The 15,785-nt window shown below is 42.7% G+C and overlaps 1 protein-coding gene across 16 annotated transcripts in view; it reads right to left on the reverse strand.

Annotated features, from left to right (window-relative positions):
- Nucleotides 1–15,785, reverse strand: part of PTPRK (protein tyrosine phosphatase receptor type K) — a 674,681-nt gene that overhangs the window by 342,846 nt on the left and 316,050 nt on the right. For all 16 annotated transcript variants that reach the window (XM_073627229.1, XM_073627239.1, XM_073627238.1 and 13 more), the window contains exon 7: nucleotides 3,935–4,228. In XM_073627229.1, coding sequence (XP_073483330.1) covers nucleotides 3,935–4,228 — 294 coding nt within the window. The remainder of the gene's footprint in view (nucleotides 1–3,934; nucleotides 4,229–15,785) is intronic.

Here is a 15,785-nt window from a genome sequence, read left to right on the forward strand (position 1 = left end):
CTGTGGAAGATGGATGATGATATCCAGGGGTGAAGAAGAAACGGTCCATAACTCAGGGCAGGCCTCTCCAGGAAAGCAGAAGCTCGCTCCAAAATATGCAGAAAAAAGATCAAAGAAAGAGGGGCCTTCTAAGTATGAACTGTAGAAACTTTATGGTACAATAAATAAAAAGTCTCATATTGAGGTTAAAAACGATCAGCATGAGGAAAGTCCTGCAGCGGTTCATCTCCTTGCTCGCTGGTTCAACAGGCTGTGTCACTCAGAAACTCAAAGAAAGCCACCTGCCGGCTCTGTACACTCTGTGGCTCAGATGGTAATACAGAGGAGTGGTCTGAGGCACTCGTGGACTGCAGCGGCATCTGACGTCACCGGAAGTGTTGCACCGCTGTTTCTGAGCCTGCGCACTGTCGGTGGGGAGGACAGGCGCTTCTGTCAAAAGCTGGGTATGCAGGATTTAAACATGCTACATATAGAGTTCACCATCTAGTGGTGATAACGGGAAATGGCAGGTGATGGTGAAACACTGGTGGAGAACAATATGGTCATACAGGTGGGAGGCCATCTAGTGGACATAAAAACAATGATAACCATTGTAATGTATTACATATTGAGAATGGGAAAGACCACAGGACAAAAAGAGGAATAGAACAAAAGGTGGCTAAAATAAAAACAACAACGATAAAATATGTGTGATAAAATTAATATATTGGACAACAACATTTAGACTTGATGTAGGTATTAGACATTCAGCACATCATGGGGGATTATAAGGTGATACTAATGTGGTGGTAATAGGGAAAAAAAAAAAAAAAAAAGGGTAAAAGAAATAGGGATGAGGGGGCCAAATGGTGGACAGGTTCCATGCGTAGGCAATAACAACATGATGATTTAAAGTCATGTGTATGGGAAAAATAAGGAAACCCATCCATACCCCATCAATTTGGCCTTTCCCTTTCATTTTCTGTCCGCTGACCCCCTTTCCAACCCTAGACAAGTCACTTTCATCCTCAATGTGACTGAGTTTTGCCTCACGCACAATTACTTCAACCTCAATGTTGATTTCTTTTGAGGTTTGGCGGTAAGAATGCCTTTGAGGTGTGGATCCTCTGTTAGGATATTGCAGTGTTTTGCAAGGATATGCTCCATGTTCCAGGTATTTTTGATGGAATTTTGTTATGAATCAAAGGTTTCTTTGTCTTTACGTTCAGGTTTGCCATTAAGATAAAATGTGTGTGGTTCCTGTTTAAGGGTATTGGGATAACCCTTATCAAGTATTTTTTTGGTCAAAAGAGTGCTCTGTTCCATGTAATCGGTAGTATTTCGCAACTGACAAAATTGGCCCTTGGGAATGTTTTTGGTCCAGGCAGGGTAATGACAACTATTATAGTGAAGTAACAAATTGCCTGCCGTGGGCTTGGCGTAATTTTTGGCTTAGATTACTCCTTTATTGTGACTGACTTCAAGATCAAGGAAGGCTAGTTTATTTTGATCTTTGACAAAAATGAATGAAATTCCAAACGGATTGTCATTGCAGTGTTGTACAAGATCTTTAATAATGTCAGAAGGGCCATCCCAGAAGATTATATCATCGATGTAGCATCCAAAAAACACAACGTGCTTGGTGAAGGGATTATTGTTCCAAATGTACTTGGATTCCCATAGACCCATGGCCAGGCTGGCGTACGAGGCCTTGGGATTGGAGAAAGAAATCTCATTGAAATTGAAGTAGTTGTGCATGAGACAAAACTCAGTGACATTAAGGAATAAAGTGACTTGTCTAGGGTTGGAAAGGGGGTCAGTGGACATTAAATGATTGAGTGTGGAAAAGCCAACTTGATGGGGTATGGAAGTGTAAGGAGAGTTAATGCCCAATGAAACCCAGGAATAACTAGATTTCCATGAGTATGGCTCAAGTAGTTCTAGGAGGTGTGTACCATCTCTGATGTGGGACTGGAGATTCTGCGCCAATGGTTGCAGAAACTGGTCTATGTACATTGAGAAGCTGGTGATAATGCTATCCATAGATGCAATGATGGGTCTAACTGGTGGTCTTTCTGATTTTTTATGGATCTTGGGTATGTGATATAGGTATGAGGTACGGTAAAATTCTCGGTGTAGAAAAGAAGCTTCTGTTTTTTTCCACACCTTAAAGCCATTCTTCCTGCCAAACCTCGTGTCACATATCGTAGAGCTCCCAACCTCAAAAATAAAGTTGCTCCCAGCAAATTACAGCCTAAAAGCACCTCTTATCTTACACAACTATGCCTCGTCCCCCTCATTGGCATGTATTACTGCAAAAAGGCACTATGCAAAGCATGTGCCTTTGTCACCCACAGGAAAAAGGAATTCTCATCAAAAGGCAAAACACACAAAATCTGAGAATTTCACAACTGTTCCTCTGATTTTGTGGTGTACTGCATTACTTGCCCATGTAAATTGCTGTATATAGGACATACTGTACGCCCCCTCAGACAGCGGTTTGGTGAGCACCGTCGCTTTGTGGAAGAGGGAACAGATGAACACAGTATCCCTCGCCACTTCGCACAGTGCCACCAAAAATCTACTTGGGGCCTACAAGTTTGGGTTGTTGAACAGATACCAAAAAGTATTCCTGAAGCAGTGATTTCACTGACTCTGTGAGAGGGAGACTTTCTGGATCTATTCTTTAGATACCCTCTTACCTGGAGGGCTAAATGAGGAACTAGAGGTCTCTACCATGATACATATTCACGATTACACTACCTCAGGTTTTTTTCCTCCCCATTCTATCCCTTATTCTCCATTTTTCTTTCAGATCACCTCGATATCGTATATAAAATATTTTTTAGGTGGTTGGGCGACCTTTGCCACTAGGGTGGTGGGTGTTTTTAGTTTGGTACCTGTAAGTATATTGTCCGGGATATACTTTTTGACGCTAAAAGTAATTCTTCCCTTTTCCCTTTCCCTCCCCCTAATCTCCCCCCCCCCCCCCCCCAAAAAAAAATTGCCCCTCCACCTGATGGTTTTCAGGGGGGCTGTCTCCGTGCTGCCGATCCAGGCTAGCGACTGGCACCAAGGATCTGTAGCCCCCTTTACCATTTAGGGTATCTTATATCCGCTATACATGATCTCTCTCTTTGGCAATCTAGATTTTTAATTATTTTCATACTCTAATATATGTGTATACCTCAGACAGTTCATTATTTACTAATCCCATGCCCAGTGCCCCTATCAGATTTATATATATATTGATCCCTACATTTCCTTATTTTTCCCATACACATGACTTTAAATCATCATGTTATTGCCTATGCATGGAACCTGTCCACCATTTGGCCCCCTCATCCCCATTTCTTAACTTTTACTTTAACATTAGTATCACCTTATGATTTCCTCATGATGTGCTGAATGTCTAATACCTACATCAAGTCTAAAGTCTGTATTGACCATATCGTTCTCCACCAGGGTTTCATCATCACCTGCCATTTCCTCCTATCACCACTAGATGGTGGTCTCTCTCTCTCTCTCTCTATATATATATATATATATATATATATATATATATATATATATATATATATATATATATCATGTTTACATGTTTAATTCCTGCATACCCAGCTTGACAAAGGAGCGCGCCTGTCCTCCCCACCTAACAAGACCAGTACGCAGGCTCAGAAACGGTGTTGCAACACTTCCGGTGATGTCAGACGCCGCTGCAGTCCATGAGCGCTTCAGACCTCTCCTCTGTATTACCATCTGAGCCGCAGAGTGTACAGAGCCAGTGGACAGCTTTCTATGGGTTCTTCAGTGACACTGCCGCACTGCTGCAGGACTTCAATAGCCTCTTAAACTATAGAAATTTGACTTTAGCCAGACACCCAGATCTGCTGGTTTATGATGGCGGTTTGCGCACCTTCAAACTATCTGGGTTTTCCTAAGAAAACTGTCTTACCTGCACACTTGGTCCTTGTAATCAGTGGAGGCCCTGGTTGCCCTGTTCCACCTTCCCCTGGTCTTGTTAGCAGAACCCTAATCTCATATTCTGTATCTGGGTCCAAATGCCATAGCTTGTAGGTTGGGGCATTCACTGCATGGGTTTCAGTCCAAGTCCCAGTGGTCATCCTATATTCCACCTCCTTAAGAATGATAGGCCCGTCTCCAATAATTGAGTTGGCATTCAGCTGAATAAGGAGATATGTTGGCCCAACACCAAGGAGCTGTGGTGGGGCAATTGGTCGTGGTGGTTCTGGAAAAAAAAAAAAAGAGAAAAACAAAAAACACATTACTTATATACTTAATAGTAATTCCACCTAAGCAAGGGGTATTACAACGTATTAGTAAAGGGTCATATTTTTTGCTTGCATACGTAACTCTAAGAGGAACATCATACACATTGTATTAGTTTGATGACACAGTGTGGGTATTTTATCTGCCAGGAAAAAAACACTCAAGATTTAGCCAGATGACTTTTTTCAGTCAATGAAGGTGGCCATAGATGGTTTGAATCTCGGCTGCTTTAGCTGGGACCGGCCGAGATTCAATCCATCTATGGGCAGGCTGATTGTACCAAAGTCGATCCATCGATCCACTTGTGTACAATCAGCATGTCAGATTTTTGGTATACAATTATATAGCTATAGTCGCTGGCAATAACCATTGTGTTCTCCACAATAACCATTGTGTGGCTCACCGTGCCCCATTACCAGGAGAACACAACAGGAGGGATTCCCTCATCAACACTGCCTGTGTTGATGGGGGAATCAAGCAACTTGCATCATCTATGGCCAGCTTAAGTGCTCATTCAAGCAATGAGCTGATTTTGCAGGAAATGCTTACCAGAATTTATCAGAAACTGAATTTGCTTTCCTGCATTATTGAAAGGTTTATCTCATCTCTTTTGTATAAAAGGAACTGCCCTACGAATTTTGGGTGAGCACCGAATAACAGGTCCACCCATTGTTCGAGGAGAGTGTAGCCTGTTCATGAAGGATCGCCAAATCGAGCTGCTGGACAGGTGCAGAACAGATAGACACAATTTGCATCCTATTGTCCAATAAGTAAAGTAGGTCATATTGTTTTCATCAGCAAAAATGTATGGTCCAATACCTTACGTCAAACAGAAAAAAGAAAGAAACATACTACTATGTTTCTAAATGTCTTTAAACAAGAATGAGTCAGATGTGTGTCTTATGAGCAACTATGAAAAAACATGATTATTGATTTGCTAGTGAAATCATCACGGTTACTGGGAAATATAGTTACATTTTCAGTCATGAACTATAGGTTTAATGAGGCTTTTTGACAAACTCTTAGGGCCCTTTCACAATGGGCCGGGGACGGCGTCGGCGGTAAAGCACCGCTATTGTACCATCGGTTTTACCCCCCCGCTAGCGGCCGAGAAAGGGTTAAAAACCACCGTGAAGCGCCTCTGCAGAGGCGCTTTGCCGGCGGTATAGCCGCGCTGTCCCATTGATTTCAATGGGCAGGAGCGGTATACACTCCGCTCCTTCACCGCTCCGAAGATGCTACTAGCAGGACTTTTTTTCCCGTCCTGCTAGCGCACCGCTCCAGTGTGAAAGCTCTCAGGGCTTTCACACTGGAATCAAAGCAGCGGCACTTTCGGGTTGGTTTGCAGGCGCTTTTATTAGTGCAATAGCGCCTGCAAACCGCCCCAGTGTGAAAGGGCCCTTAAGTGAGGAGAACACCCAAATTATATACAGTATGTAGCTATAATAATCAATATTGTATTAATGTATAAAGCATCATATGTAGAAATCTTTTAAACATTTTTCAGAGCCATGCATTGTCAAAACCAGCTTTTATTATATCTATAGAAATAAGGCAGCAGCACATATTTAAAAGGAAAGTTCACCTTTGTTCACTTTTTTTTATTCCAGCTCCCCTATGTACTAACATAGCATTAATGTACTTATTTTGCAAAAATAATACAGCTTTCCATTAAGTTTACACCTGCTTACCTCACTGTCTTCATAGTTAACAACCTCAATACAGTGCATTTTTACCCCCTTCCTGCCCAAGCCATTTTTCAGCTTTCAGCGCTGTCACACTTTGAATGACAATTATGCAGTCATACCACACTGTACCCAGATGAAATTGTTATCATTTTTTCCACACAAAGAGAGCTTTCTTTTGGTGGTATTTGATCGCCTCTGCGGTTTTTATTTTTTGCGCTATAAACAAAAGAAGAGTGACAAGTTTGAAAAAAAAAAAAAAAAAAACACACAATAATTTTTACCTATAATAAATATCCATTTTTTGTTTCTTTAAAACAATTTTTTTCCTCAGTTTAGGCCGATACGTATTCTTTAAAAAAAAAAAAAAACGCAATAAGCGTATATTGATTAGTTTGCGCAAAAGTCGTAGCGTCTACAAAATAGGGGATAGATTTATAGCGTTTTTATTATTTTTTTCTTTTTACCAGTAATGGCGGCGATCTGCGATTTTTATCGTGACTGCGATATTGCAGCGGACATATCGGACACTTGACACATTTTTGGGACCATTCACATTTATACAGCGATCCGTGCTATAAAAATGCATTGATTACTGTATAAATGTGACTGGCAGGGAAGGGGTTAACACTAGGGGGTGATCGAGGGGTTAATTATGTTCCTAGGGAGTGCTTCTAACTGTAGGGGGAGGGGACTCACAAGGGGAGGAGACCGATCGGTGTTCCTCTGTACTGGGAACACACCATCGGTCTCCTCTCACCTGACAGGACGTGGATCTGTGTGTTTACACACACAGATCCACGGTCCTGCTGTGTTACCGGGTAATCGCGGGTGCCCAGCGGACATTGCGGCAGCCGGGCACATGATAGGCGCGCGTAATTGCCGTCGGCGGCGCGCACCCCCTGGTGGGCCGGGAAAGCAAGGGTGTCATATGACGCCCTCCCGCAACGAGAGCTGCGCCGCCTGGCCAAATGACAGCCGGCGGTCAGCAAGCAGTTAAACACACTGCTCGATTAGTTCTGTCTTACTTCCTGCTCAGACCTTACATCATAACACAGGAAGGAGTTGACCAGCTGAGGGTAGATGATGCATGGTGTGTGCTAATGAGATCAGCTGGTCAACTCCTCCCTGTGTCATGACCTAAAGTCTGACCAAGAAGTAAGGTAGAAGTAATTGAGCAATGTGTTTAACCACTTAAGCCCCAGACCATTTTGCTGGCCAAAGACCAGAGCACTTTTTGTGATTCAGCACTGCGTCGCTTTAACTGATAATAGCGCGGTTGTGCGACGTGGCTCCCAAACAAAATTGACATCCTTTTTTCCCCACAAATAGTGCTTCCTTTTGGTGGCATTTGACCACCCCTGTGGTTTTTATTTTTTTCGCTATAAACAAAAAAAAAAAAAAAAAAAATTTTGAAAATAAACGCATTATTTTTTACATTTTGCTATAATAAATATCCCCCAAAAATATAAATATATAAAAAAAAAGAATTTCCCCCTCAGTTTAGGCCAATACGTATTCTTCTACATATTTTTTGTAAAAAAAAATAAATAAATAAATCACAATAAGCGGTTATTGATTGGTTTGCGCAAAAGTTATAGCATTTACAAAACAGGGGATAGTTTTATGGCATTTTTATTAATTATTTTTTTTTTACTAGTAAAGGCGGCAATCAGCGATTTTTATCGTGACTGCGACATTATGGCGGACACATTTGACTTTTTTGACACATTTTTGGGACCACTCTCATTTATACAGCAATCAGTGCTATACAAATACACTGATTCCTGTGTAAATGACACTGGCAGTGAAGGGGTTAACCACTAGGGGGCAGTGTAAGGGTTAAGTATGTCCTATAAATGTGCAAACCAAAAATAAACTAAAAAAATGTAAAATATGCCGTGCTAATAATTAAACATAAAAGCCGTGAAAAACAATATGATGCATGGACCAAATAATCATAAAAACATATCACATCTCCCTTAAAGCGGAGTTTTTGAGTTTATCCCTTTCATGACTAAGCCTATTTTTGAAATTTGGTGTTTATAAGTTAAAATCCGTATTTTTTGCTAGAAAATTACTTAGAGTTCTCAAACATTATGTATATTTTTTTAGCTGAGAATCTAGAGAATAAAATGGCGATTGTTGCAATATTTTTTATCACACGGTATTTGTGCAGCGGTGTTTTAAACGCAAATTTTTGGAAAAGGGACACTTTCATGAATTTTAAAAAATCCAAACAGTAAAGTTACCCCAATTTTTTTATATAATGTGAAATATGATGTTACGCCGAGTAAATAGATACCAAACATGTCACCCTTTATAATTGCACGCACTCGTGGAATGGCGACAAACTACGGTACATATGAATTTCCATAGGCGACATTTTAAAAATTTTTTACAGTTACCAGGTTTGAGTTACAGAGGAGGTCTAGGGCTAGAATTATTGCTCTCGCTCTGACGATCACGGCGATACCTCACATGTGTGATTTGAACACCGTTTACATATACGGGCACAACTTCCGTATGCGTTTTCTTCGCTGCGCGAGCTCGCGGGGACAGGGGCACTTTAAAAAAATTTTTTTTTTTAATTTTATTTTTTTTTTTACTTTATAAATTGTGTTTTAAAAAAAAAATTTTTTTTTACTTTTATTGCTGTCACAAGGAATGTAAACATCCCTTGTGACAGTAATAGGTGGTGACAGGACCTCTTTATGGAGGGATGGGGGGTCTAAAAGACCCCCCCATCCCTCCTTTACACTTCAAAGTATTCAGATCGCCGAAAACAGCGATTCTGAATACTGTGTACTTTTTTAAATTTGGCGCCATTGGCAGCCGAGTAAACGGGAAGTGACGCCATGACGTCGCTTCCGCGTTTACAACGAGAAGGCTGGAACGAAGCCGCCCACAGCTTCGTTCCAGCCCGCCCCCAGCCGCCGAAGGCACAGGATCAGACACCAGGCCTCCTGATCGCACGGGAGGCCCGGTAACAGCGGCGGGAGGGGGGGATGTCCCCTTCCGCTCCACCGGTATAACAACCGAGCGGCTTTTAGTCGCATCGGTTGTTATACTCGGGTAGCCGATCGCCCGCTGTAAACAACGGTACCGGGATGATGTCTGCAGCTGCGGGCATCATCCCGGTATAACCCCGGTAAGCCGAGTACGCATATCTGCGTATGGTCGGCGGGAAGGGGTTATTAGAAGTCAGCAGCTACAAAAAGTATAGCTGCTGACTTTTAATAAACCGACACTCACCTGTCCCACGGTGCAGCGATGCGGCCGCCCGAAGCCTCCGTTCTCTACCCATCCTCTTCGTGGCGCCAACATTGTAAGTGTGGGTGCCCAGTTGAGACAGTTTGTGGCTTCACAGCCATGCACGCACTGCGAATGCGCAAGCCGCGCTGCTCTGTCAATAGCCAGGCAATGTCCTGGGACCTGTGACGTGTCCCAGAACATTGGCGGGAGGGAGGGGCCGCCTAGGGGGAGAGGAGGAGTGGCCTAGGCGGCCAGAAATCGGAAGGAGTTAGTGGGACAAGAAGTCCCACTCCAAACCAGGTACCTGCCCCGCCCCCCCCCCCCCCCAAAAAAAATAAAAATGACATGCCAATTGTGGCATGTCAGGGGGCGAGGAGTACTTAAAGCGGAAGTTCCACTTTTGGATGCAACTCCACTTTAACGTGTATAATTTATCAAATGAAATAAATGAGTGACAATAATTAAATATTGAGTTGATTAATGTTCTTCTCCAAACAGTCCAAATAAACAAATCCAGGGCTTCCAAGAGGAATCCCCTTGATGAAGTCACGTGACCCAGCGATGTAACACATAGGCAGGGGGGGTGGGAGGGCGGATGCCCTGGGCGGGACCATTTAATGGAGGAAGAGGGGCGCAATAGAAGCGCCAGTGAATCGGTGTTGTAAAAATTCCTGCTACCTATGCAGAGTTTAAAACACCGGCCGCGCGAAAATTGATAATTTTTAACATGTGCCGAGTGCGCTCCTGCACCCGGCACAAGCCTGAGACCAGCCCCGCCTCTCACTTTCCTATCAGGGTTTCTATCCCGCATTGGAGGATCTACCCGTCAATCGCCGACAGCTGGCGCCTGACGGGTAGATCGAGATGCATCCAGAGCAGCGCAGGAAGCATCTGTAATAAGTTCTCTCTCTCATGTCACGCTGCTCCCCGGCGGCCCCACCTCTCTTCTTGTCCTTCCCTATTTGCTTGTGACATCATCTGGGATGGACGAGAAGAGAGGAGGGGTCGCCGGGGAGCAGCGTGACATGAGAGAGAGAACTTATCACAGATGCTTCCAGCGCTGCTCTGCATGCAGGCTAGTAAACAATGTGCCACACTTAATGTGTTATGTGCCCCATCATGTGCCCTGACGTGCCCCGTGCCCTGATGTGCCCCTTACCCTCATTTGCTCCGTGCCCTGATGTGCTTTGTGCCCCGTGCCTTGTGCCCCGATGTGCTGTGCCTTAATGTCGTGTGCCCCGATGTACTGTGACCTGATGTGCTGGGCTCTGTACCCTGATGTGCTGTGCCCTGATGTGGCCTGGTGTGCTGTACCCTGATGTGCTGGGCTCTGTACCCTGATGTGCTGTGCCCTGATGTGGCCTGGTGTGCTGTACCCTGATGTGCTGGGCTCTGTACCCTGATGTGCTGTGCCCTGATGTGGCCTGGTGTGCTGTACCCTGATGTGCTGGGCTCTGTACCCTGATGTACTGTGACCTGTGCCCTGATGTGCTGTGCCCTGATGTACTGTGCCCTGATGTACTGTGACCTGTGCCCTGATGTGCTGTGTCCTGTCTCTCCGATTAGAAAGGTGTCATTGTACTTAATGGGGCGTGACAAGTTTCCCCAGTGTGAACCGTGCCTAAGTCACTGATCGCCGCCAATACTAGTATTTAACAAATTCCTAGTATAGATCCCATCGTCTGTAGGCGTTGTAGCTTTCACAGCGGCGGGGGTTTGATGAGATGCTAAGATTACCATAGGAGCAGCACGGAGTTGTTGCAGTGTTGTGGATTCATATTTTATATGCTGTATATAGTTGGTGCACTTGAGCACCCACCAAAATGTGAGTTTGATACATATATTTTAAATACACGTATTGGTTTTAAAAAGATTTAAGCACTGTTTGGAGCTCCTCTTTTTCATATACATAGCGAGCAAAGGCAGGAAAAAAACTGACAGGACGGGAAGGAGGAAGACATGACCTATTAGTCCAAGGAGACTATAAGGCTGTTTATGACCAAACTTAAATGCGAGGTCACACTATATGAGGTGAGCACATACAGTGGGGACGGAAAGTATTCAGACCCCCTTAAATTTTTCACTCTTTGTTATATTGCAGCCATTTGCTAAAATCATTAAGTTCATTTTTTTTCCTCATTAATGTACACACAGCACCCAATATTGACATAAAAACACAGAATTGCTGACATTTTTGAAGATTTATTAAAAAAAGAATAACTGAAATATCACATGGTCCTAAGTATTCAGACCCTTTGCTGTGACACTCATATTTAACTCAGGTGCTGTCCATTTCTTCTGATCATCCTTGAGATGGCTCTACACCTTCATTTGAGTCCAGCTGTGTTTGATTGGACTTGATTAGGAAAGCCACACACCTGTCTATATAAAATCTTACAGCTCACAGTGCATGTCAGAGCAAATGAGAATCATGAGGTCAAAGGAACTGCCTGAAGAGCTCAGAGACAGAATTGTGGCAAGGCACAGATCTGGCCAAGGTTAAAAAAAAAATTTCTGCTGCACTTAAGGTTCCTAAGAGCACGGTGGCCTCCATAATCCTTAAATGGAAGACGTTTGGGATGACCAGAACCCTTCCTAGAGCTGGCCGTCTGAGCTATCGGGGGAGAAGAGCCTTGGTGAGGGAGGTAAAGAACAACCCAAAGATCACTGTGGCTGAGCTCCAGAGATGCAGTTGGGAGATGGGAGAAAGTTGTAGAAAGTCAACCATCACTGCAACCCTCTACCAGTCGGGGCTTTATGGCATTGTGCCCCGACGGAAGCCTCTCCTCAGTGCAAGACACATGGAAGCCTGCATGAAGTTTGCTAAAAAAAACACCTGAAGGACACCAAGATGGTGAAAAATAAGATTCTTTGGTCTGATGAGACCAAGATAGAACTTTTTGGCCTTAATTCTAAGCGGTATGTGTGGAGCAAACCAGGCACTGCTCATCACCTGTCCAATACAGTCCCAACAGTAAAGCATGGTGGTGGCGGCGGCATCCTGCTGTGGGGGTGTTTTTCAGCTGCAGGGACAGGACGACTGGTTACAATCGAGGGAAAGATGAATGCGGCCAAGTACAGGGATATCCTGGATGAAAACCTTCTCCAGAGTGCTCAGGACCTCAGACTGGGCCGAAGGTTTACCTTCCAACAAGACAACGACCCTAAGCATACAGCTAAAATAATGGAGTGGCTTCACAACAACTCTGTGACTGTTCTTGAATGGCCCAGCCAGAGCCCTGACAAACCCAATTAAGCATCTCTGGAGAGACCTAAAAATGGCTGTCCACCAACGTTTACCATCCAACCTGACAGAACTGGAGAGGATCTGCAAGGAGGAATGGCAGAGGATCCCCAAATCCAGGTGTGAAAAACCTGTTGCATCTTTCCCAAAAAGACTCATGGCTGTATTAGATCAAAAGGGTGCTGCTACTAAATACTGAGCAAAGGGTCTGAATACTTAGGACCATGTGATATTTCAGTTTTTCTTTTTTAATAAATCTGCAAAAAATGTCAACAATTCTGTGTTTTTCTGTCAATATGTGGTGCTGTGTGTAAATTAATGAGGGAAAAAAATGAACTTAAATGATTTTAGCAAATGGCTGCAATATAACAGAGTGAAAAATTTAAGGGGGTCTGAATATTTTAAGTCCCCACTGTATCTAATGGGGGAGCACTGTGGTAAAACATTATAAGCACTTTTGAGGATTTGTGAAGAAAAAGGAAGTTTTATTTCACTTGATTGCGCTGGATTTGTTTATATGGACTGTTTGGAGAAGAACATTAATCAACTCAATATTTAATTATTGGCACTTATTTATTTAATTTGAGAAATTGCACACATTAAAAGGGAGATGTGTTTATATGATTATTTGGTCCATGCATATTTTTTTCACGGCTTTTATGCTTAATTATTAGCGCAGCATATTTTAAGTTTTAGGTACATTAATGCTATATTGGTACATAGGGGAGCTGGCATTTAGAAATCAAAAAATAAAAAAGGTGAACTTAGCCTTTAAGCCAGATATTCCTTTAGTCTACACAGCCCCTCAAAAAAAAAAAAAAAAAAAAAAAAAAAAAACTGTAAAAGCTCAAATAGGTCTATTCTCTATAACAAACATAGCCATTAGGGCAAACTTTTCATTATAAAATCTTAAACTGACCATATAAGTTACAAGATTCAATCATTCAGAGCAAATAGTAGGGTACAGAATGTCCCTTGACCACCTGCACTTCCACAATTAAGACTCCTTAAAAACGTTCCAAGTTACCAGGGTGATCTAAGAATTTTCTTTGTGGGGATTTGCTTGTGTCTATTTTAAAAGCATTATAGGCGATTATGGTTTATTCCTTAAGACCGTGTCAAAAAAAAAAAATAAATGTGCAAAGTGCAGTAGTCCACAGAAAGCAATCATATTGTACTAAGATCAGACAAGGACAATTTTTCCTGTATGGTATGATTTACTGCACCTTGCCTAAAGCCTAGCACGCACAGGCTGAATGCCACACGACAGCGGCTGGTTCATTAAAAAACGGCCGACATTTGGCCCGTGTGTATGGCAGCCGGTCCGACGGAAACCGGCTGTCCCCCTGTCAGAACACAATAGCACAGTAGGGGAGATTGATGTACTAACATTGGATTGTTAGAACAGCATCTCCGATCTGAGCTGTCAGTTTGTACTAGGTAGTGTGTACTAGGCTTAAGTCCTGTAACAGCAGAACACACTAAATGATAAAACAGTGACTAATGACAAGTAAACTATGCAGAGTTGTAGCCACAGCACATGAGACTAGGACAGGGGAAGAAAGGCCTGTATGTTTGGGGCCAACAGCTGAAGGTATCAGATTGATTTTTCTACACAAGTGAATGCCTGTGAAGGCGCACATCCTACAGCCTGCCAAAATACACTACAATAGTGTGTTTGGCAGCCAAAATAAACATCCTGAATAAACTGAGGCAGATCTAGGCTCCAGGGAACTTTATTTTTAGTGCACAAAGGAGCCACATCTACAAAGGTCATTTTGTGTAAGATGTTATGTGGCTGGGGTGAAACACTAGTTTTATGCAGTTATGGAAACGATAAAATCAGACTGGGATCACGCACCCAAAGAGACCTTTGGAATTGGATGAAATTATTGCATAAAACCAAAAAAGAAGCATATGCCTTTATATACACGAGTGATAGAATAATGACAAGAGAGAAAAATAGGGAGGTGTACAGTCAAGCATTTACTTATTTGTTTCAATTAGGTTATAATTAATCAGTTCTCATGATGAAACCTTGGAAAGTAGCATCTTTTTAACATAGTGTGTAATAAATATATATATATATATATATATATATATATATATATATATATATATATATATATATATATATATATATATACACACACACACACACACACACACACATACATACATACATATATGCATACACACACAAGCTGTGTATGGCAACCAATCAACTTATTTTCAGCTTGTTCAGGTAAGCTTTGAAAATGAAGGATAGAAGCTGTTTGGTTGCCTTGCACAGACACCCCAGACCCTGACTGCTCCGGTTTCAATCATTTCCCTTCATAGTTTATCATTTAAATATCAGTCAGATGTGTCTGAGAAGGATCATCTAAAACTGAGATGTGTTCAATGTAAGTTAGGCTGCCCATAGACACAAGATAATGGACACAAGAAGTGTGCATTTTGACACAAAAGATCAAGACAATGCTGGCCAAATAAATGATTTTTTTTTTCCAACTTTTTTTCCACGTTTATAGAGTCAAGAGGTTTAGACTCGCTATCAATAAAAGTAGTATTTTCAAGGCTTAGAATAAATGCTAGGTTTCTTTTTTTGTCATGTCCCTGTTAGGCACATTCCATGTGACAGTGTCACTGGGCCAGGAAGGAAGGGAAAATTTTAGCAGCCAAGGAGCAATAAAAACCTGGCAGAAGGGGAGATGACAGATCATCCTTTAATAGGTAACACGGTCAAACTCTGCTCAGTCCTGCTCTCAAAATGCCTTCATATCCTCACAGACTTCTCCCTTCTATCCGATATTGGGAAATCCGCTCTTTCCCCCGGGAATGAGCGGAGTGGAATTCCGAAACCTGCTGAGGGCGGGCTGTATACCAGCTACCAGCTATATAACAACCGGGTCATGGCCGACGGTCTCAGAGCTGAAGGACCAGATGGGCGTTTTCCAATTGAGATTTTGGAGTGCACTCCAGCTTGTGCACTTTTTTAGGGCCCTCCCGACTCCGGGGTTGTTTGCCAGGCCCCTTACCACTTTTAAAGAATTTTGTTCAGAGATGGGTGCGATGCACCACACGCTATCCGCCGGTTACGAATTACTAATCACTCCTACTGAACCCCATGTATTGAACTGCATTACGGAATGGGAACGAGACCTGGATAAAACTTTCAATACACCACAGAGACGACACATGCTCAGGTTTACGTACAAATCCTCAATTTGTACAAAAGAGCAGGAAACCAACTTCAAGATCCTTACTAGGTGGTACAGAACACCAGTGAACTTGAAGAAAATTTTCCCTGACACCTCTAATCATTGTTGGCG

This window comes from Aquarana catesbeiana, linkage group LG04 (genome assembly GCF_042186555.1).
Source record: "Aquarana catesbeiana isolate 2022-GZ linkage group LG04, ASM4218655v1, whole genome shotgun sequence".
NCBI classification, from domain to species: Eukaryota; Metazoa; Chordata; class Amphibia; order Anura; family Ranidae; genus Aquarana; species Aquarana catesbeiana.